The sequence below is a fragment of the Hemicordylus capensis genome, chromosome 2 (assembly GCF_027244095.1).
Source record: "Hemicordylus capensis ecotype Gifberg chromosome 2, rHemCap1.1.pri, whole genome shotgun sequence".
Classification (NCBI taxonomy): Eukaryota; Metazoa; Chordata; class Lepidosauria; order Squamata; family Cordylidae; genus Hemicordylus; species Hemicordylus capensis.
The window spans coordinates 233,804,363-233,828,313 of record NC_069658.1 but is presented as its reverse complement, the minus strand read 5'-3'; the positions used below and the strand labels follow the sequence as shown (position 1 = coordinate 233,828,313).

Sequence of the window (23,951 nt, the reverse complement as noted above, 5' to 3'; positions counted from 1 at the left end):
TTTCTGTTTCAGAAATTTAATATCTGGGATACAGCTCACCTACCCATTCATGCACTTTGCCCCTTCTGTGACACCCCCACCCCCACCCCCCTTTTCCCCCTTGCACTGCCACTGGTGTGGTTGGTGGGACTGTGTCCTGTGTTGGTGATGCTAATATCTGAAGTTTTTTGCTTCCTTTTTTCTGAAGGAGTGCAATGTTGAGTTCCATACCTTGTAGGGATTTGCCCGAACTGGTTCAGCGCCTCAGTATGGATGCACTGAACTGGTTCGGGCAGGCACATCCAACCCAGTATGGTAAGGCGCTGAGCGGAACCTTTTAAAAAAAGGGGACAGCTGGTCCTTATCTGTTGCTTCTCTATCTCACTCAGCTTCTGGCCTGGCACTGCACCCCCCTCAATCCTGCAAACAGCTGTGTGGCTATCCCCTGGCCGCCTGCGCACAGCAGCAGCCATGTGTGTACCGCTGTGTGCAGGCAGTCGGGTTGGGGGGTGAGTGGGAAGTTGGAACAGTCCTGCAGCTTTGTGTGGGGTTTTCAGGGCCAGACACCGCAGCAGGAAGTGCCATTGGGTAGCAAAGGAGCAGGTAAGGCCTTGCTGTCTTTTTTATCTTTAAGGTACCACATTCCCCCCACACCCAGCGTTCCGAGCCTGGTTTGCACACATCCTTATTACCTTGTATCACTTCTTACCTTGCCTCACAACTTTTCTGATGAGTTTATTTTTCTTAAACTTGGCAGATTTTTTTTTAAAGCTTTTCCAGACGATTCCAAAAACGAAGGTTGTCTTATTGGTATACATTGGTCTCTATTTTCCTGTTCAAGCTTGGTCTTTTTCCAGGGCAAAAATTCTTCCCCAGGTAATGTAGTATCTTTTGCCCCACTGTCTCTAGAATTAAGTCTTGGCAAAGGTTATTTACAGAGCCAAACAAAGGAAGGAAGCAAGAGAATTTGGCATTTAGAGATGTTGAAATACCCTTATCTGCTGGAAGGCTTGGTCTCAAACTGCCCTTCCTGTTCTAGAACAGGAGGATACCTTAAAAACAAATAATTTTATTATTTTCAACAATATAGCAATATATATTGAAAACAATTTCCACCAATAAATTGCTTATTTACACAGTAAATAGAGAAAGAAACTTTTTTTTAACCTGGCAGCCTTACCACTCATTTGTATATTTAAAAGGTGCACAATTGCTTTGCCATGATTATCTCATCTCTTCTTGGAATAGGAGGAGAACCAAGCTGCCAGTATGAGATGCTGCTGCTACTCCTCCTGCATCTTCCACACCACTGAGCCTGACTGTTGAGCTGTAGCCATCACCAAGGAGACAATGAGCGCATCATAATAGAAAAACCACAAGTGATGTCATAATTGCCACCTTCAGAAGTGAGAGCAAAGAGGTGAGGGTAGCTGGTAAAAAGGTAAAGTGTCGATTTCGATTCCTGGTGCCCACAGAGCCCTGTGGTTTTCTTTGGTAGAATACAGGAGGGGTTTACCATTGCCTCTTCCCGCACAGTGTGAGTTGATGTCTTCAGCATCTACCTATATAGCTGCTGCCGATATAGGTGTCATACCAGCGGGGATTCGAACCGGCAACCTCTGGCTTGATAGTGAAGTCATTTCGCACTGTGCCTGCTCTCTAGGAGTCCGGTTTTGCAAGGCCCCCCATCTCTCTCCTCCTCAGCATATGGGGGAAGCTGACTTTTGCCCCTTGGAGGCCCTGAGCAGAAGGGCAGCAAGTGGGGGTAACAACAGAGAGCAGACGAACCTCTCCAGACGATCTCAGTGGGAGGTGGGGTTCAGGGCGAAGATTGTATATCTCATCCACGCTATCAATCCTAGATCTTGCTCCGGATTTGGGGGTTTACATTACTCCGGAGTAAGCGGAGAGGCTGCCGAGATCCGGAAGGACGTGGCAGGTGGAGAGTTAAAGTGAGAGAGTGGTGTCTCCTAGAAAGGCCTGGGAGGGACTGTGCACTGGAAGGATCTCCTCGGTCCGCTCCTGCTTTGAGCATTTACTTCCAGCCGCTTGATACTCGTGTGGGGTCCTGGTGAGTGCAAAGCGGTGCGGTGGGGTGGGGTGGGGTGGGGGGCGGCGCAGCAGGGAAGGGATCTCGGGGCCGAGAAGTCCCCAGAGGGGATGCCAGTAGGCGGGGGGGGGGATCCCCTCCTCACCGACACCCCCTGGGGGACCCACTGTTTCCTCCCCGACCCCAACTCCCAGATCCAGCCTGTGAGCTCTGAGGAAAAGCAAATGCAAAGTTTTAGCAGGCAAAGGTTTTGCCCCACGTGCAAAAACCGCGGGGGCAGCACCCGAAGCGGGGTTTCCTTTGCTTTCTTCCTGGGCAGACTCGGCCTGAGGGGTAAATGTAGAGAGGCCAGCGGTGTCCAGATTCAGAGGCTGGAGAAGTTATTATTGGGGAAAGCACAAAACTATGAGGGTTTTAAAGTGTGCTATATCAAGCATGTTGTTGTTGTTTATTCAATTTCTATACCTCCCTTCCAAAAATGGCTCAGGGTGGTTTACACAGAGAAATAATAAATAAATAAGATGGATTCCTGTCCCCAAAGGACGCACAATCTAAAAAGAAACATAAGATAGACACCAGCAACAGTCACTGGAGGTATTGTGCTGGGGGTGGATAGGGCCAGTTACTCTCCCCCTGCTCAATAAAGAGAATCACCACATTAAAAGGTGCCTCTTTCCCAAGTTAGCAGGGGATTGCATTTTAGGGTGCAATTCTCAGTCTCAGGGCATATCTTTTGTCCCAGGATGCTGTTTGCTACAGAATGCAAATCTGGCTCTTTTAAAAATAACATAAGAACAGCCCTGCTGGATCAGGCCCAAGGCCTGTCTGGTCCAGTATCCTGTTTCATATAGTGGCCCACCAGATGCCTCTGGGGAGCTGTCAGGGCCCCTCCTTGACACCCCTCTCAATTCCAGGGAGGTGATTTATTTTTTATTGTTCTATGACAGTTTAGTCTCCAGGTTCTGGGAATTCACTCTCCGCCACCATATAAATGCTTGTTACCTTCTACATCTTTGGCTGCGAAGCCTCACAAGTGCAGAATAGGTGTATGTGTTCAGGATATAAAATGAAACAAAACTTGAGGTATAAAATGAAAACAAGAATGAGATTATTATTTACAGATTAGAATAAAGATCTCTGCAAAGCAGGGCACACAAGCTTCTCTAACAACTGGTATTGAGAGGCATCTTGCCTCTGATGCTAGAGGTGACCTATAGCCATCAGACTAGTAGCCATTGATAGACCTGTTCTTTAGGTACTAGGTACACCCACTGTTCAACTTTCTTTCTTTTGCTTTGGATAAAATGTAACACATAGGGTGAGATACCTGGGACAGAGGTAATTAAAACTGGGTTTGTAAACTTCGTGAATTCTTCCAGACCTCCTTTTCTGTTATTAGGAGCTGCTCAGAACACTGCTGGTTTCACAGCCTCCACACATTCACCTTTCAAGTTCCACACAACCCCCTGAACAATCTCCTGTTCATAACACACACCTCAATCTCTCAACCCTCAGCCCAAAACACCACCTACTCCCAAGCACCTAAATCCATCTCTTTCTCTCCTCTCCCTGTCTCGACTGCCTTTATTTTAAATTCCTCCCCCTCTGAACCTTCCATACCTGGTTACTAGGATAACCCACACACACTCATGGCAAGAGGTGAGGACATGCCCCCTTTCTTGCTGTTGTTCCCCTGCAACTGGTATTGAGAGGCATCTTGTCTCTGAAGCTAGAGGTGGCCTATAGCCATCAGACTAGTAGCCATTGATAGACCTGCTCTCTATGGATTTATCTAAACCCCTCTTAATGCCACCCATCTATTGGCTGTCACCACATCCCATGGCAAAGAATTCCATAGATTAATTATGCGCTGTGTGGAAAAATACTTCCTCTTGACGGTCCTAAATTTCCCGACCTTCAGCTTCATGGGATGACCCCTAGTTCTAGTGTTGTGAGAGAGGGAGAAAAATTTATCTCTGTCCACTTCTCCACTCCATGCATAATTTTATACACCTCGATCATGTCTCCCATTAGTCACCTCTTTTCCAAAGTAAGGAGCCCCAGATGCTGTAGCCTTGCCTCATAAGGAAGGTACTCCAGGCCCCTGATCATCTCGCTTGCCCTCTTCTACATCTTTTCCAGTTCTACAATGTCCTTCTTAAGATACGGTAACAAAAACTGTATGCAGTACAGCAGATGTGGCTGCATCATAGATTTGTACAAGGGCATTATAATATTAGCATTTTTATTTTCAATCCCCTTCCTAATGATCTCTAGCATGGAATTGGCCTTTTTCACAGCTGCCGTGCACTGAGTCAACACTTTCAATGAGCTGTCCACCACAATCCCAAGATCTCTCTCCTGGGCAGTCACCGACAACTCAGATCCCATTTTGTCACCCACTCACCTCAGTTTGGAGAGATCCTTTTGGAGCTCCTCACAATCTGTTTTGGATTTCACTACCCTAAATAGTTTCGTGTCATCCACAAATTTGGCCACTTTGCTGCTTACCCCAACTTCTAAATCATTTTTGAACAAGTTAAAGAGCACTTGTCCCTGTACAGATCCTTGGGTGACCCTACTTCTTACTTCCCTCCATTGTGAAAACTGTCCATTTATTCCTACGCTGTTTCCTGTACTTCAACCAGTTACCAATTCGCACATGATCCAGTTATCCCATGACTGCTAAGTTTATTCAAGAGTTGTGTGGAACTTGAAGAGTGAAGTACCCTTTAGTGGGGAACTTTGTCAGAAGCTTTTTGGAAGTCCAAGTATACTATGTCAACCGGGTCACCTTTATCCCCATGCCTGTTGACACCTCAAAGAACTCCAAAAGGTTAGTGAGGCAAGACTTTCCCTTGCAGAAGCCTGGTTCTCCTTCAGCAAGGCCTTTTTTTCTATATGTTTTACAATTTTGTCATTATTATTATTATTACTATTATTAATTTGATTTCTGTACTGCCCTTCCAAAAATGGCTCAGGGCGGTTTACACAGAGAAATAATAAATAAATAAGATGGTTAAGTATGCTTTCTGTCAATTTACCCAGCACTGAAGTAAAGCTGACCAGCCTGTATTTTCCCGGATCCCCCCTGGATCCCTTTTTGATAATTGGACTTACATTCGCTACTTTCCATTCTCTGGTACAGCACTTAGCTTTGGAGAGCAGCAGTTTCACATTTGAGTTCCTTTAGAACTCTTGGGTGGATGTTATCTGGCCCTGGTGATTTTATAATTGTTAGTTTTTCAAGACAGTTTAGAACATCTTCCCTTGTCACATCAAATTGGCCCAGTTCTTCAGCCTCTAAACCTGATAAGCTCATTACCAGAGAAGGTATATGGTAATTATCCTCCTCCATGAGACAGATGCAAAGAACTCATTCAGCTTCTCTGCAATCTCCTTATCCTCCTTAATAATCCCTTTCACATCCTCATCATCTAAGGGGTCAACCACCTCCTTAACAAGTTTTCTACTTCTCATATATTTAAAGATGTTTTTGTTATTCCCCTTGACACTTCAGGCTATATGCTCCTCAAACTCTCTTTTTGCATCCCTTATTGTCTCCTTGCATTTCTTTTGTCAGAGTTTATGTTCCTTCCTGTTCTCTTTATTTGGGCAGGTCTTCCATTTTCTGAAGGAAGTCTCCCTTTTATAGCTTTCCTGACTCTACTTGTTAGCTGCGCTGGTGTCCTCCTGGACTTGGTGGTACTTTCCCTCCTTCTTGGTATACATTCCAACTGAATTTCTAGTACTGTGGTTTTAACTAAGTTCTATGCTTCCTGGAGTGATTTGACCTTCCTGACTTTCCCTTTCAACTTCCTTCTTACCCGTCCCCTCATTTTTGATAAGTCTCCTCTTCTCAAGGCCTGTATGTCCAGGGGTTGTGAGGCTTGTGAAGAGGAAATGCCATATATATTTATTGCAGAAAGAACTGTTTTGGATTTATGACTGGAACATGGAAGGTCAGAACTAAAATAACTGGTGAAACATAGTATGTAGTCACAACCTAACAGGTTACAATAAATTACAAGGATGCAAGGATTTAGGCTGTATACTCTACATGATTTCGGAATTTTGGTCCAAATTGAGAACTGTTCTTCTCCTGGCACCAAATACTTGTCTCTGCACTGATGTCACTCAGGATCAAAGCTAGGGTCCAAGATGCAGGGGAGTCTATATTGAAACAGATTGAAGGGAGCAGTATATGGGACTTGTAAAAAAAAAAAAAAAAAAAGAGCAAGAGATCCTGGATCCTTGGCTAGAAATGCTCATTTTCCCTTCTTTAAAAAAACCATTTTATCTTTGTAGTTGGATTTGTTGGTGTATTTTTGTTTGCTTTAATATGTCATTAAATTGTGTGTCTTACTATATTGTTTGTTGTTTTGTGAACTGCCCAGGGAACAATTTGTTGTTGGGCAGCCATCTCAATAAACTCATTATTTTATTTTAAAACTTAAAGCCGCAAGAATGTATACTCCTGACAGACCGGGCCAGTTCAGATAAGCATTTACCTTTACTACACGTGGTAAAGTTGGAGCTGCAACGAGAATGCATACATCCTGACATCACTGAGCACCTTGCCCTTGCATTCTCAACCTGTCCTTTAATCCCATGTGAGGGGTGATATGGAAGAACACCCCTCACACACAATTAAAGGACCTGCCAAGAACACATCAGCACATCATCTGGTGACGTCAGAGTGAGTGCTTTCTCACTGAGACTCCAGCATTACCACGTATAGGTGTAAATGTTCATCTGAACCGACTCACTGGTATATTGGCTTAGCAGGACTTAATAGCCTTGCCTGTCTGGACTGTCCTTTCTTTAAGAGAGAAACCTATAGAAATCCTTGAAGAACCTTTGATTTTCCCTGCAGTTTTATTTGCAGTAAAGAGCAAAGATGGGAGAGGACCACTCAGCTGGCCCTGAAGCACAAAGAGGCCCTCTTGCTGTCCAGAATGCGACCAGTGATGAGATCTGGGAGAGAACTGTGCAGAAGATGCTGGGTGAGGACACTACCAGCTCAGTTGCAAAGTGCCAGAGACTCAGGCAGTTCTGCTACCAGGAGGCCGAGGGCCCCCGAGAGATTTGCAGCCGAATTCACAGACTTTGTCATCAGTGGCTGAAGCCAGGAAAACACACAAAGATGCAGATCCTGGACCTGGTGATCTTGGAGCAGTTCCTGACCGTCCTGCCTCCGGAGATGGAGAGCTGGGTGAGAGAATGCGGAGCGGAGACCAGTTCCCAGGCGGTGGCCCTGGCAGAAGGTTTCCTCCTGAGCCAAGCAGAGGAGAAGAAGCAGAAAGAGCAGCAGGTGAGAGCGTCTCTTTCATGCTGATAGCTCAAAGGGGTGGAAAATGTGAACGAAGCTGTCCTAGAAATCTCAGATGGTGGCCTAATTTGGGATGGGGGGAGGAATCCAGGAAAGCTTGTCCCAGGCTCCTTTCTTATGACTGCCCCATCCTCTGAAGATTGTTTTGAAATATTAATATCCCCCCTTTTGATTAAAAAGCCATAAGTAACTAAAAGAAATACAACACTAGTAGATATCAACGAAGAGAAAAATGCAGGTGCCATAGCTTATTGAACTACAAGATCTGCCACTAACATCAGTCGGAATATTAAAGTCTATTAAACACTGCTGAAGAGGCTCAGTCCTGGTCATATTGGACATCAAAGGAGTGTGGAGTAGCATCCCTAAGGAAGAACGTGGTGCATGTAATGGTTCCTAAGAAAGAAAGGAGTCAGAGATGAAAACCATTTCCCAATCCCTTTCTCCATTCCTTCTCTGGGATCCGCACTGTTCTTTCAGAGTCTGAGACTGTTAAAAGTGGATCCTGATTGCTCTGAGGTGGAGAAAGTTGCATCGGAGCCCGGAGTGAGGTCACTGTTCAGGGAGATCGTGCAGGAGAATGAAGGAGGTGCCACCTTGCCCGGTAAGGAGTCCCGGGGTGAACTGGTCCACTTGCAGCTGAAAGGTTTGTTTCTGATTGGGCTGCCTGCTGAACACTGCCCATCTCTTCTTCTTGGGAAGAGCTGAAGCTTCCCTGGCCAGGAAGGGGGCATCTTTTAACTTGGTCCCTTTCTCATGTGTATGCATGAAATCCATGGTCTGCTTTTGCCCCCTCCGTTAAGAGTTTGTGTTAAAAAAACACATTGTAGCAGCAGCAGAACTTATTTATATTTTACATTCTGCATTCTGGTTGATTCCATCTTTGTTTACTATTTTGTAAGAAGTCTTAGTTTCTGGAAACCTTCAAGGGGTCTCCTATTTCCACAATATTGCTCTATTGTGTTGATAGCCATCTTGTGAGTGTTAGACTGAAAGGCAGGGCAGAAAAATGGTAATAACAAGAAAAGTTGCAAATAGTTGCTGGTTAGCCAGCAAGCAAGATCTTTTTTTTTTTTTTTTTTAATTATTTTTGGTCTCCTTCACAGGTGGCGAAATCCATTCTTTCTCACTAGCTCCTCATTCCGGACCTCATAGTCTTTGTAGTGGGGCAGAGATGACCTCTATGCAACTGGACGAGGTAAGGGACGGACCATGCAGGAGAAGGGGTGGGCGTAGCCTGGAGGCTTCCTTCTGCTGCACATCTTACTGGGCTGAAAGAATCTGCGGCTCTCCCTTAGCTTAGACCAGGCCTTCTTAACTTCGGCTCCCCAGCAGTTTTTGGACTACAACTCCCATAATCCCCAGTCACAGTGGCCAATAGCCAGGGATTATGGGAGTTGTAGGACAACATCTGCAGGAGGGCCGAAGTTGAGCAGCCCTAGTGTAGACTATCAGAGCTGTCCATCTGGAAGGCTTTGGAGGCCACTGGGGAAGCTTTAGGTCTTGCAGGAGAATTCCCGGCTGCCTCATCTTGACTGTCTCCCTGGATTGGTGCTTTAGGTCTAGGGCGAAAAGGTTTCCTTTTTCCTTTTTCTTTCCAGGGCCCGGTGACCTTTGAGGAAGTGGTGGTGAATTTCTCCAAGGACGAGTGGGCTCTGCTGGATCCAGAGCAAAGGGCTTTGCACAGGGAAGTCATGGAGGAAGCCTGTGATCATCTGGCGCCACTGGGTAAGGCTCCATCTTCCCTTTTGGTGCTAATATTCCTTTTTGTGTGACTATAGTAGTATAGTCAAACTATAAAGAAGTCTCTAGCCCATTCCTCATCAAGAGGAAGATTTCTGCAGGATTTCTAAAAACTTAACCCCTGTTGGTTGGAGAAATGACGAATACATCCCACACTATCCCATAGTAGGGCAATACCCATAGATTCCCCATAGAAATCTAGTCCAAGATGGCTTTCTTTCATAGCAGAGCATCCCAATATCCCTGCACCTCCCCCCGGGGATAAAATGGCTCTTTTCACAAAGGGGAGGCTTCTTGTTCCAGCTGGAATAACTGTTGTCCTTGGATCCTTCTGACTGTTCCCCGCCAATCTTGTTAGATTTAAAACGCTTTCTTAGCCTACCCCGGATGTATAGGATTCAGTAGCCCCTCTTCAGCCATGAGAGAAAGGTGCCTTCCAACATGCTTACTAGTGCTGCGGCTAGTTGGAAGTCCAGCTCTGGCATGTCACTCACTCCCCATGAACTTGGCCACTCCCTGTTACGGCAGTGATTGTCTGCATAGGGAAGTGGCCGAACTGAGATGGCCAGCACTTCCATGATGAGCAACTTATAATCTATATAATTATTTCACTAAGCCAGTGCGTGGCAGGTGGAAATGCGGGGCCGGAAATGCGTGGGGATGTTTGGCGGGCGGAATTGCAGCAGCGGAGGCAGGCCCAGGCCTGGTTGCCGGGAGTGGGGGAAAGAAAATGGGGGGGGGGCAGAAGCGGACAGTGGGGCAGCGGCAAGGAAGAGGCGGTGGTGGTGGTGAGGGGAGGCAGCTGGGCCCGGACCGGCCATGGTGAGGTGGCGGAAGAGGCGGCAGGTGGCGGAGGAGAGACTGGGGCAGAAGGCGGGGGAGCGGGAACCGCCGGCCCCAAAGAGCGCACAGATGCTCTGTGCGCGGTCGGCTACTAATTATTAAAATAATAATAATAATAATAATAATAAACTTACGTTGTTTGTGACCAGGGCTCAAGGCTGTTTACAGCGAATTAAAATACTGATAAATCTTAAACTCCATTAACACAGATTAAAGTTTTAAATCAGATTTTTTTTAAAAAAAATCAGTTGAAAACCTGACTGTACAGGTGTGTTCAATGCTCTTCTGAAGGCTGTCGGAGCTGGTGCAGCTCTGTCTTGGGCAGGGAGTGTGTTCCCCAGTCCAGGGGCAACTACAGAAAAGGCTGGCGCCAAGTTACCGCCAGACAAGTCAAAATGCTTGTTCTTGTATTCCGACATCGGCCACTGCATTGAGTGACCAGGGTCATTGTATTATTATTCTTTGATCAGAGCTGCACAACATTGGCCTTCCAGCTATTGTTGGACTACAGCTCCCATCATTCCCAGCCGCAGGAGCCAGTAGTTGAGGACAGTGGGAGTTGTAGTCCAGCAACAGCTGCAGGGCCAAGGTTGTACAGCCCAGCTCCAGATGGTGACTCAAAGGCTCGCGGTTTCCCTCTCCCTCTCATTCCCTGCACTGACCTCCGTGTTCCAGAGCCCACATTGGCTCTGCCAACCCAGCCATGGACTCATGTTGATCTGTCATTAAATTGTGTTCTTCTTGATACCTAAGGAGAAAGGGCCAGGGAATCTTTGATGGAAATTCTATAAACTGTGAAAAAGATTGTGCTGGGTCGTTTGTAGTGCTGGATCGTTTTGTGTCCAAATCATGGGGGAGAAGGGTTATTGGTAATACCCATTTTGTAGGACATAAACTAAAATGGAAGCTGCCCTTGGACTGCCTTGCCCAGTTTTCTCTTCTCTGATTGGCAGTGTGATCCTGCCAGATGTGATGCAGAGGTTCTCCTGGCCTTCTCACTGAGATCCTCCCCTGGAGATTTGAACCTGGGTCTTTATGCTTGCAGAGCACTCAAAAATCATTTGCACGGCACTCCTCAGAGCCACTTAGAAACATAAGAACAGCCCTGCTGGATCAGGCTCAAGGCCCATCTAGTTCAGCATCCTGTTTTACACAGTGGCCCACCAGATGTCTCTGGGGAGCTCACAGGCAAGAGGTGAGGGCATGCCCTCTCTCTTCCTGTTGCTCTTCCTGCAACTGGTATTCGGAGGCATCCTCCCCCTGAGGCTGGGGGTGGCCTATAGCCACCTCCAGATTACCACCTTTAGGCTAGTAGCCACCTCAGACTAGTAGCCATCGATAGACTTATCCTCCATGAATTTATCTAAACACTTCTTAAAGCCATCCAGGCTGCTGGAGGTCACCCATCCTGTGGCAGAGAATTCCACAAAAGCCACACTTAAAATGGGCTACAATGTATGGAATAGTGTTTCTTCTGTCATATTAAGCTCCATTTCTCTCTGATTGAGACTTTTTAAAAATTCCTGCAGGTGATGGAAGGGAGGGTGAGGAAGAGGGAGAACCACAGAGAAGGAAGAAAGAAGCAAACTATGTTTATGCGAAGAAACCTGCTGCTTCTGAGTGCTGTGACTTCCATGAAATTCCAGTGCAAACGTGGGATGGCAGAGAAAGCATACAGAAGGAATACCTTCCAGATGCAAAAACCTTAACTACTAACATAAGCCTTAACAGACATCAAAGAATTCATGTAAGTGAGAAAAAATATGAATGCTCGGAGTGCGGAAAGAGCTTCAGCCATGGTGCATCACTTACTTACCATCAAAGAATTCACACAGGGGAGAAACCATATCAGTGTTCAGAATGCGGGAAGTGTTTCAGCTGGAGCTCTCACCTTAGTTCCCATCAAAGAATGCACACAGGGGAGAGACCCTATCAATGCTCAGAGTGTGGAAAGAACTTTAGCCAGAAGTCACAACTTGCTTCCCATCAAAGAAGCCACACAGGGGAGAAACCATATCATTGCTCAGTTTGTGGAAAGAGCTTCAGCCAGAAGTCAGGCCTTAATTATCATCAAAGAAGCCACACAGGAGAGAAACCATTTAAATGCTCGGAATGTGGAAAGAGCTTCCGTAGCCTAACTGGCTTTACTTCCCATCAAAGAATCCACACAAGGAAGAAATTATATCAGTGCTCGGAATGTGGAAAGAGCTTCTCTTCCAGAAAAAACCTTATGCGCCATCAAGGAATCCACAGAGGGGAGAGACCATATCAGTGCTTGGTGTGTGGAAAGGGTTTCCATGACAGCTCGTACCTTTCTTCCCATAAAAGAATACACACTGCAGGAAAACCATATGAATGCTCAGTGTGTGGAAAGAGATTCAGCATGAACAAAACGCTTATTTGTCATCAAAGAACCCATACAGGGGAGAAACCGTATCAGTGTTTGTTGTGTGGAAAGAGCTTCAGACAGAACTCACAGCTTAGTTCCCATCAAGGAATCCACACAGGGGTCAAAGTGTATAAATGTTCGATATGTGCAAAGAGCTTTGCCAGGAACTCACGGCTTAAGGAGCATGAAAGAATCCATACAGGCGAGAGACCATATCAGTGCACAGTGTGTGGAAAGAGCTTCAGGTCTAGCTCAGGCCGCAATGAACATTTAAATATCCACCCACGGGAGAGTATTTAAATACTTGGAGGTGGTCAGCTCCTTAGTCCGAATCTATCATTTCACAACGGTAAAGCACCTACATTCATTTTTAGGTAGGGAAGACATCTGCCCAAGACTCCATTTGAAGTCAGATGTGGGATTCATGTCTCAGCCATTGCCCCCATTCAAACGCCAGCCCTTAAACTGTCTCAGTGACCTCTTCATAAAGACATCCCTCTCTGTCTGCCGATATGTAATTGGAATGCAGCACTGGTTGTATTTTTCCCCCTGCAAAAAGAAGTGAGTCCCTAGCCCTGTCCAGATAGGGTATTGAACACTTGAACAATGAGTATACAGTCTAGGTAAAGTGTGCCGTCAAGTTGATTTCAATTCTTGGCATCCACAGAGCCCTGTGGGTTTTTTTGGTAGAATACAGGAGGGGTTTACCATTGCCTCCTCCCACGCAGTATGAGATGATGCCTTTCAGCATCTTCCTATATTGCTGCTGCCCAATATAGTACCAGGGGGTGGGGAGAGATTCGAACATGCAACCTTCTGCTTGTTAGTCAAGCATTTCCCCGCTGCTCCACTTAAGGTGGCTACACTGGTACAATTATTCAAATGTTATGTTGAACACAGGGATGGCAGTACACTTCCTATCCCTACTATGCATTTGAGGAGCCTGTTCAGTTTTTAAAATGAAGCAGGTACAGTCATTCACACACACGAGTGTACAGACAACTGTTGCAGAAGTTTCAGACTCCTAAACAGTGGGACTCCTCTGTCAATCCCATGCTACAGAGTGTCATGGATAGTGAAAATAAAATCACTTTTTCTTTCGTTTAGTAACCTCATTCAATCCTGGTTTAGGAAATTATGGCCTTCCTACATATAACCTTTCCACCTGAAACTTCATGGGGTTTTTTTTGGTGGGCAGTGTTCTGAGGTAGTTTGTTATTTGCTCCTCAAGGATGAGAGAGAATCTATATCTGCATGAAAGAGGTTAATCATATGTCTGAGTTGTGGTAAAAACAGATTATTATTATTTCACATTTATATCCCACTCTTCCTCCAAGGAGCCCAGAGCGGTGTACTACATACTTGAGTTTCTCTTTCACAACAACCCTGTGAAGTAGGTTAGGCTGAGAGAGAAGTGACTGGCCCAGAGTCACCCAGCTAGTTTTCATGGCTGAATGGGGACTTGAACTCGGGTTTCCCCGGTCCTAGTCCAGCACTCTAACCACTACACCATGCTGGCTCCTCAGATCAAAGAGGAGGAAGCATACAGATTATATTATATGTTTGCTCCCCCCCCACCCCAACAATCCTTTGAAGTAGGTTAGTCTGAGAGAGTGTGAGTGGCCAGAGATCAACCACTGGACTTCATGGTTGATTGGAGGATTTGAAACTGGACCTCCCAGACCTCATCCAGCAGTCTTAACCACCACATTGACTGAAAGGGCACTTGGATTTGCCTTCACTTTTTGATATGTAGGCAGAGGGTGTATAAGCTGCCAGGTTTCTTCAGCTAACTGAACAAAAGAGGCACCTTTCAAAAAGTGGTGATTCTCTTTATATAGCAGAGGGAGAGCAACTGGCCCTATCCATCCCCAGTACAGAAGCCTGCCTATCTATCTATCTATCTATCTATCTATCTATCTATCTATCTATCTATCTATCTATCTATAGACCACGTTGAGAACTTTTGTTGAAAAGCATATACTAATCACTTATCTTACTGAATCATAGCTTGGGGTTGGGCAAATCCTTCTGAGTCACTCCGGTAACCTCCCTCCCCAAAACAGCTCTCAGTGCTTCAGAAATGAGAGAGAGAGAGAGAGAGAGAGAGAGAGAGAGAGAGAGAGAGAGAGAGGAGCAGATGGATTGGGGTTAGCGGCATTGTAGTCTAAATAAATGAATAAATACAATTCCAGGGTCCCATTTTATGGAATATGTTGTTATATGGCTGTATCTCAGCCAAACAAACATGTCTGAGTTGATTGTATGTCAGATCATCACAGCCAAATTGCAGTGATGTAAATGAATTTGAAATTGCCATCTTGCTGTTACTCCCCATCCTTAAATATGGATGATATAAATGTGTTCAGTTTTTATTTGTTTATCTGTTATATTTCTATACGGCCTGAGATGTGCATCCCTAGGCAGAATACATGTTAAAATACAACAAATATTAAAACAGGATAAAATGATTAAAGCAATGGTTATAAAAAACCAATTAAAATTCAACGCCCAAGAAAACAGTTGTGTCTGTTTAAAGGATCTTTTTAAAAACAGCCAGAGATAGAGAAACTCAAATTTTAACAAGAAGTTCATTCCAGAGCCCAGGGGCAGCCACAGAGAAGGCTCTGCGTAGTCACCAAGCAAGCCATTGGTAGCTGTAACTGGACCTCCCTGGATGCTCTTAATAGGTGGGAGGGTTCATAACAAAGGAGACGCTCTCTTAAATAGACTGGACTCAAGCCATTAAGGGCTTTATATGTAATAACCGGCCAGCCCTTTGTATTTCGCTTGGAAACTTAGCAGCAGCCAATACAGTTATTTTAAGACTGGTGTTATATGATTTCTTTGGGCTATCTCAGAAGTCAGCTTGGCTGCCACATTGTCCATCAACTGTAGTTTCCACTATGTACAAAGGCAGCCCCCCCAGAGTGGATTACAGAAGTCACGCCTGGAGGTTACCAGCATATGTACTGTGGTTTTAAGGTGGTTAGAGTGTTGGACTAGGACCGGGGAGACCCGAGTTCAAATCCCCCTTCAGCCATGAAACTAGCTGGGTGACTCTGGGCCAGTCACTTCTCTCTTAGCCTAACCTACTTCTCAGGGTTGTTGTGAGGAGAAACTGAAGTATGTAGTACACTGCTCTGGGCTCCTTGGAGGAAGAGCGGGATATAAATGTTAAATAAATAAATAAATAAAAATTTCCTTCAGAAATGGGCATAGCTGACATATCAGTCAAAGCTGATAAAAAGTGCTCTATCTACTTCTTTTTGTAGGAGTGTAACCCCACCCAGAACAGGCAGATCTAAACCATCTCTTGAGTTCTGACTCCCCATAGTCAGTACCTCTATCCTATTTGGATTCAACTTGCTCACTGGTTTGTTACCTCTCATCCTCATCATTACTGCCTCCAGGCAGATATTTAGGGAAGTTATGACATTACCCGATGAAGCTGATATGGAGAAATAGATTTGGGTGTTATCAGCATATTGGGAAAACCCTGCACCAAATCTAATGATCTCTTCCAGCAGTTTCATGTAGATGTTAAAAACCATTGGAGACGGTATAGAGCCTTGTGGAGCTCAATGAAATTAGTTTAGAATGAAAAAGGTCATCTTTAGCCCAGCCTTTTAACACCTACCATTCTCTCAAATATTGTATTTATGTTCCAGTTCCTACAGGGTGTTGCAAATAGGGATATCTCATGTGTATGTTCACAACAACCCTATGAGGTAATTTAGGTTGGGACAGAAATATGAGATTGCCTCACAGTGGCATTCAGCTCCATGGAAAATGTATAGTATTTTGTGATGATGATCAGCCACACTCAATCTCTTCCTCTCTCCACCCTTTTTGAAGAGTTAATGACAATTCACAAAACCAGTAACTGGGGTGAGGACAGTAGATAGTGGTTGTCGATGGTAACCCAGCTTAATTTCTCCTTTTGCTACAAGTTTTAAGTATTGCACTCAATCCATAAAGTACCCTCTGCTGCCATCTAGTGACCCATTTATACTATTTCGAGTTCACATTTAGGTTCTGTACCGAGTCCCCCCTTCTCCCACCTCGAAACAAGGGCTGTTCTATAACTGAACTGACAGATTGATTGGTACAGTGCTGATTTAAGGACAGAGATCACTCACAAACTGAATCTCCAGAACTCTTTATACTGATGGAGCTACACCTTCAGTTCCACATGAAGCACTGAAGGACTGGACCAACTATCCTCTACATAATTCTGTTTACAATGGTGGCCAGCCAGATACAGTTTTACATAATATATATTTTCATTTAAGAGTATTTCTCATTCAAATAGGCTTAATGCAAGAGAGCTGTTTTTGTGAGATTGCGTCTTCACCAAATAAAAAGAAACCTTTATTGTTTCTATTTTCATTGTCCTTTTTTGTTAGAATAATCATATTTTTTGGTAAGGCTATGGGGCCTTTCGACATAACTTAGGTCCTGCTCCCATTGCTGGAGGATGTCATAGATATTTAGAGTTTGAAGAGGCCCTCTAATCCAACCCCTTGTTCATTTCAGGAAACTGTTCCAGCCTCTCTAGCAGATGGCTGCTCAGCCTCTCTTGGAAAACCTCCAGTGAAGAAGAAGTCCAGGTATACTGTTCCAATGTCCAATAGTCTAGTTGGGAAATGCCTCCTAAAGTCTAGTCTGCTCTGTTTAATTTCTTCCCACTCGTTCCCAGAAGCAACAGAGAACTAATATGTGCCTTTCCCCACGTGACAGCCCTCAAGATGTTTGACGAAGACCGACATATCTCCCTTTAGTCTTCTCTTCTCCCAGCTGTTCCTTCAACTATTCCTTCTAGGACTTGGTTTCCAGATGCCTCACCATCTTTTTTTTGCTCTCCTCTGAACCTGTGCTGGTTGATCAATGTCCTCCTTAAAATGTGGAGTTTGTAAAAGCAGCCAATGGACCAAGTTGAAATATGCCTGTTAACCCAGGGGTTCTCAAACTTAGGTCCCCAGCTGTTGCTCCATTGCTTAGGAGACAGCAGACTAAAGGACAGGCGGGGTGGGGGGGGGGAGCTGTTCCTCACTCTCTCTCTCAATCTCTCTCTCTCTTCCTGCACTCCTACTCCTGAACCCAGTGTTTCACCTCTGCTAGCCTCCAGGGCTATACAAATCCCCACCTTCCCACTCTCCCATCCTGTTCTCTGGGAGCTGCCTTAACTCCCATTATTCTCAAGGTTACCCATTAACACATTTCTGCATTGTGTTTGAAGAAAAGTAAAGTCAGTTTTCAAAAGCGTGTATTTTTCGCTCTGTCCTTTGGTTGGTTTCTCTAAATGTGATACGAAGCCATCTGGACTTCAATCCATTCGGTATTCATGCCTGTAGATTTGGCGCAAGTAATTCTGGGTTCACTCTATCTAGCCTGTACTTGCCTGACCAGCTGTGCCAGGGAAAGGCTTTTCCCACACAGTACTTTGGTAGCAACCCTGGAAACACAACGTAGCTGCGAAATACATGTGTGAAATACACAGGTCCAAGTATGTGTGGTAACTCATCACCGGCTCTGCCCTGCCCCTTCTCCCTATTAGGTGTGTGGCATCTCGCGAGAGCCAGCATGGTGTGGTGGTTAGAGTGCTGGACTAGGACCGGGGAGACCCGAGTTCAAATCCCCATTCAGCCATGAAAACTAGCTGGGTGACTCTGGGCCAGCCACTTCTCTCTCAGCCTAACCTACTTCACAGGGTTGTTGTGAAAGAGAAACTCAAGTATGTAGTACACGGCTCTGGGCTCCTTGGAGGAAGATCGGGCTATAAATGTAAAATAAAAATAATAATAATAATAATAATCTCCACCTGAGCACTTAATGTGGAACATAGGAAGCTGCCTTCTACTGAGTCAGACCCTTGGTCCATCGAGCTCAGTATTGTCGACACAGACTGGTAGCAGCTGCTCCAAGGTTGCAGGCAGGAGACTCTCTCAGTCCTATCTGGAGATATCAGGGAGGGAATCTGGGACCTTCTGCATCCAAGCATGCAGATGCTCTTCCCAGAGCTGCCTCATCATCTTACAACACTCACATGTATTTATTATTATTATTTCTTGTTTACACAGTCAGACAGGTGTTATTGACTGGTTTGTTTTTATCCAGACATTGAGTCCTTCCCAAGGACTTCTTCTTCTTCTTCTTTTTCTTCTTCTTCTTCTTTACATTTTATATTCTGCTCTTCCTCCAAGGAGCCCAGAGCAGTGTACTACATAAGTTTCTACTCACAACAACCCTGTGAAGTAGTTTAGGCTGAGAGAGAAGTGACTGGTCCAGAGTCACCCAGCAAGTCTCATGGCTGAAAGGGGATTTGAACTCCGGTCTCCCTGGTCCTAGTCCAGCACTGTAACCACTACACCATGCTGTAGCCTCCCATCCAAATGCAAACCAGGTCAGACCTCTGCTTAGCAAAGGGGAGCTGGTCTTGTGGTAGCAAGCGTGATGTGTCCCCTTAGCTAAGCAGGGTCCACCCTGGTTGCATATGAATGGGAGACTAGACATGTGAGCACTGTAAGATATTCCCCTCAGAGGGTGGAGCCGCTCTGGGAAGAGCAGAAGGTTCCAAGTTCCCTCCCTGATAGCATCTCCAAGATATGGCTGAGAGAGATTCGTGCCTGCTACCTTGGAGAAGCTGCTGCCAGTCTGTGAAGACAATACTGAGCTAGATAGACCAATGGTCTGACTCAGTATATGGCAGCTTCCTGTGTTCCAATGGGACAATTCATGCTAGCTACCACAAGACCAGTTCTCCTCTCCCCTTCCTCACTTTCTTACCTGGCACCTTCTGCTTCACCCCACATGTCCTTTGCTCTCCCCAGATCCCTGGCAGGCGGGAAAACCCAAGACCACCTTTCCCAAGGGGCAGGAAAGCTGTGCAGGAAGGAAGGGACTGTCCTCTCCCAGTGCATAGCCCCCTCGCTTTTGCAAATGCCCAATTGTGAATGTAGATCTCCCCTTCCCCCGCCGCTTTACGCACCCCCCCCCCCGCCTTAGACTCAGTCTAAAGCGAGGAAAGAAGCCCGTCTGGATTGATCCCGACCTGTCCCTGTTTGTGCATTTTGGGATCGAAGCTGAACTTATGCATTTGGATGGGCGAGGGAATGGGGGATTCCCAGTGAGGGTGCCAGGGAACCCATTCTGAAACTTTCCCCGAAAACTTCACACTCATGCACATGCGCGGCCCACATGCTGCACTTTACACTGACTAATCAGTGTTTCTCAAACTTTTTGGAGTCAAGGACCGCTAAATTCTTCGTGCAGAGTTTCAAGGACCGCTACATTCTTCATGCGCAGTTTCCCGGACCAGCAGTTAGTAAAGGGGTTTCAAGTCTGTCTATCTATCTCTCTATCAGACTTCTATACTGCCCCAAACATGCATCTCTGGGCAGTTTAGAATGAAAATAATATAAGCATTAAAATAATTAAATTTGGAATCTTTTGCAAACATGGAATATTAGGGGTTCTTAACCTTGGGTCTCTCAGTTAAACTCCCATAACCCCCAACAACAATGGCATTTGGCCATTATGGCTGGGGATTATGGGAGTAGAAGTCCACCAATGTCTGGGAACCCAAGGTTGAGAACCCCTGAATCTAAAAGCCTGGGTGAACAAATTTGTCTCCAGTATGTCTTCAGTATGTGCGGGGTGGGGGTGGAGGTGCTTCTGATTACTCAGTGGAGAGGGTATGTTGGGCCATTAGAAAAATTCAAAAGCTACATGGGGCCAATGAAAACAACATACAAGCAAGCCCCACTGATGCAAGAGGGAAACAGCGTTCCCTCTCAAGGCGCCTTGACCACAACAGGCAGCTGGGTTTCAATCAACCAACCTTTGGCTGCAAATAATGAGCATGCAAGAACCAGCAGCCCTTCAAGTGGCGCCCACTGCCATACTTTTTCCTCCATGCCCCCACACCGCATACAGTTTGAAGCTGTAAAGATAGGGAATAAGATAGCTGTAGGAAGATCTCAGCAGCACATGGAGGCAAGGCACAAGAAGGGTCCCATGCCTCTGTGATACTCTTCCTCTTCCGTGCCATGTGCAAAATTGAGGAAGTGAGTGCCTTGATTTCAGTTTGGGGGGGGGGTTGACTCCCAGTCAGGGACCGGCACTCAAGCCTTCGGGGACCGGCAGCGGTCCAGGGACCGGTGGTTGAGAAACACTGGACTAGATCCATAGATGGGACTGATGCAGCGGGTGGAGAAAGCATGGGGGGCGGGGCGGGGTGGGGCGGAGAGAATGTTCCAGTGCAGGGCCCCGCCCCCTCCCAGGCATCTTCTAGGAATCTTGACTCTCTCACTTTAACCCTCTGCTTGCCTCGTCCCTCCGGATTCTTCCAGCCGGGCTTATTCTCTGCGTAATAATATCAAGGGTATATCATTATTCTTCTTCTTCATTTTCAGATAATAATGCCTTATGAAAGTGTCCATCAGTAATCCAAATGGTCTTTGGGAGGCCTGCAGGGTTTCCTCCTCTCAACCAAGTTTATCAATGTTTATTTATTTTTACATTTATATCCTTCTCTTCTTCCTCCAAGGAACCCAGAGTGGTGTACATGGCTATGTTTATCCTCACAACAACCCTGTGAGGTAGGTTAGGATGAGAGATACATGACTGGCCCAGAGTCACCCAATGAGATTTGAACTTGGGTCTTCCTTGTCCAGCACACTCTAACCACTACACCATGCTGGCTCTCCTTAAATGTTCTCCTTAAAACGTGGGGCCCGCTCAGCCAAGTGAGGTTCTTTGAACCTGCAACTGTTGGCATGGAGGCAGAGAGAAATGACAGCGACCTCAGTTAACAAACCCGGAAGGCTCTCTCTCCCTCCCTTCTCCCAAGAAGTGGTTTAAAATTCCTCTTTCTGTACTTGCACCATTATGGAAGCTGCCTTTTTTGCAACTGAAGTGAGAGGTTGGACAGAATGCAGACTCTCATTCTGCTGCTGCTGTCAGCAGGGTGTCATGCAGAAAAAGGTTGCACAAGAACACCATGGCACAATCCACATTCTGAAGAACGCTGTGGCAGTTGCACAATACCAGTGGTTTGGGCAAGGCTCAAGTCTTTTGCAAGATGCTTGATCTCGCAGGAGTGAGGTTCACAGAGGAAACATATGAATGACTGAAAACGCCTTAACTGCATCTGAAGAATCCTTCAGTTGCTTGAATGTGTCCATTGAGTTCCATCCGCTCCACACTACTGAGCTTCCAGCAGTTTTCACATGTGGATTACCCCAAAGCATAAGCTTACTGTGTGTATATGGATCATCTTTGAAGAGAGATAGGCCAATGTTGCCATTGTAAGGCCAGAGGACCAGTGGCAGCCCCCATTAACCCTATGTTCTCCTGCCTGTTTAAATTTGAGCCTGCCTTGCGTGAAGCTTTGGCTGAAGCTGAATACACTGCACAGTCTCCCTGGTACATGCACAGAAAACAATTTTCACCATGCAGTGCTGCACTTTGCCAAGCAAAGGGGGGGTGGGCATCAGGCTCCTTTAAGGGAAATGGGAGCCCTCGAGCCCCCACACCCAGAGGTGCACCTAGGTAATTTTGGAGCTTGGACCTAAAAGCCTTTGGAGCCCCGCTCCCACTGCAAGATAAGCATCATTCCCCCTACACCAGGCCTGCTCAACTTAGACCCCCCCCAGCTGTTTTTGGACTACAACTCCCATAATCCCCAGCCACAGTGGCCAATAAGCCACGTATTATGGGAGGTGGGGGTGGATTTTATTTATTTTTATTTAGCTATGTAAACAGCTTTGGGACCCCTTGTTGAAAAGCGGTATATAAATATCCATCATATTCATATTAGCCCATACTACTCTAGTTGCCAACTGAGCACATATCAATCCTTATGGTTTTTAGATAGATAGATAGATAGATAGATAGATAGATAGATAGATAGATAGATAGACAGAGTGAGTCTAGGGCACTGCCACTACCAATTGGCCTATCGGTGGGCTGTACTGCTTCAGTAAATGGTTGAAGTGGAAGGGTCTAAAGATCTTTCACCTGCAAAGGAGCAGGAGCTGCAGAGGGGAGGTGGCAGCCACCATATCACCTCTGCAACACCATTCAGCAAGAAGCTTCAGAAGATTTTACCTGTGGCTATCCTGTGCTGGCTAGCCACCTAATGGCACAGCAGGGAAATGACATGACTGGCAAAGCTAGAGGTTGCTGGTTCAAATCCCTGCTGGTAGGTTTCCCAGACTATGGGAAACACCTATATCGGGCAGCAGCAATCTAGGAAGATGCTGAAACTGGCAAAGTATTGTTTTCTGGCTAATAAGACTAGGATAAGAAATGCTGAGAAGCGAGATATGGGGTTGGATTGAATTACATTTTAGATTATAATGCATGCAGCCCTGTTTTATGTAATGAACTCGGGTGTTATGGCTCTGTTTTATGTTTTAACAGTTTATTACTTTATTTGACCAAGCGCGCTTTTATGTAAAGCTTTTGTACTTTGTGTTTTGCTGGTCAAATGACCCTAACAACAATAAAGATTTGAAGAAAGGCATCATCTCATACTAAGACAACCACAGGGCTTTGTGGGTGCCAGGAGTCGACACAGACTCGACGGCACACTTTATCTTTATCCTGCACTGAGCAGGTTGGACTAGATGACCTTTGTCCCCTCCCCATTCTGTGTGGATGCCAGCTGGGCGCTTGCAACATGGGAGGGCTAGCTTCAGTTGCACAACAGCTTCAGTTGCATAGACTCCATGTGTCTTCTCCAGTGAACAGACACATTTAGGACTTAGGTTCACTACTGGGCTACTGGCAGCCATCCAGCTCCAAGGTGAAGCTGAGACTAACCACAGCACAGGATACCAAGCTGTAGCCATATTGCCTAAATCAGGGCTGCACAACTTCAGCCCTCCTGCAGATGTTGGATTACAACAGCACCCCTGCTGTGCCAATTGGCCTCTAGCTGGAGATGATGGGAACTGCAAGCCAAAAGCTGAATTTGTGTGCAGCCTTGGCCTAAATCAGGGCTGCTCAACTTCGGCCCTCCTGCAGATGGTGGCCGACAACTCCCATAACTCCTGGCTATTGGCAACTGTGGCTGGGGATTATGGGAGTTGTAGTCCAAAAACCACTGGCAGGGGGCCAAAGTTGAGCAGGCCTGGAAATGCATCCTAATAAAAGCCTTGGTGTCCGTCCGTGGACACCAAGGCGTGTGTCCGTGCCTCCCTCGACCGTTCTGGGCATGCGCGGAGCGCATGCACAGGACGGCCAGGGCAGAAACGGAGACAGGCACCAGGCGGCCATGTTTCTGACTCTGCCCAGCCGCGGGGAGGACAGATGCGGCTCCGGCAGCCGCTGGAAGGCAGAGGCGGCAGCAGCACCAAAACACCCGCGGGCGGCATTGCCTTACCGTGCCGCGGAGCTGCCAAGCGGCTGCGGCAGACACAGAGAGACAGAGACGGCGGCGGCTCCAGCACAGCCGCCGAGAGTGAAGAGGCGGCACATCAGAAAGATGGAAAACCGCAGCGAAATTGCCCTTAACCCGCCCGCCCTCCCAGCTGCCCGAGTCCTCCTCTCCCGGCCCCACGGGCGAAATTGCTGCCGTGCGGTCGCCGCTGCCGCCCGCCCACGCT

General features: G+C 46.3%; 1 protein-coding gene across 7 annotated transcripts; it reads left to right on the top strand.

Annotated features, from left to right (window-relative positions):
* Window positions 1-1,392: 1,392 nt before the first annotated feature.
* LOC128343367 (zinc finger protein 883-like) lies at window positions 1,393-17,216 on the top strand. 7 transcript variants are annotated; one of them, XM_053292323.1, is made up of 7 exons: window positions 1,402-1,420; window positions 5,649-5,734; window positions 6,906-7,343; window positions 7,842-7,965; window positions 8,468-8,559; window positions 8,963-9,089; window positions 11,477-13,437. In XM_053292323.1, the coding sequence occupies exons 3-7, from the start codon at window positions 6,930-6,932 to the stop codon at window positions 12,634-12,636; spliced, it is 1,917 nt and encodes a 638-aa protein (XP_053148298.1). In that variant the 5' UTR covers window positions 1,402-1,420; window positions 5,649-5,734; window positions 6,906-6,929; the 3' UTR covers window positions 12,637-13,437. The 7 variants fall into 7 exon arrangements, with proteins under 7 accessions (XP_053148301.1, XP_053148298.1, XP_053148299.1 ...); XM_053292324.1 differs by lacking the exons at window positions 1,402-1,420; window positions 5,649-5,734 and adding exons at window positions 1,824-2,050; window positions 16,876-17,216 and having other exon boundaries at window positions 11,477-12,685; XM_053292326.1 differs by lacking the exon at window positions 5,649-5,734 and having other exon boundaries at window positions 1,393-1,420.
* The last annotated feature ends 6,735 nt before the right edge of the window (window positions 17,217-23,951 follow it).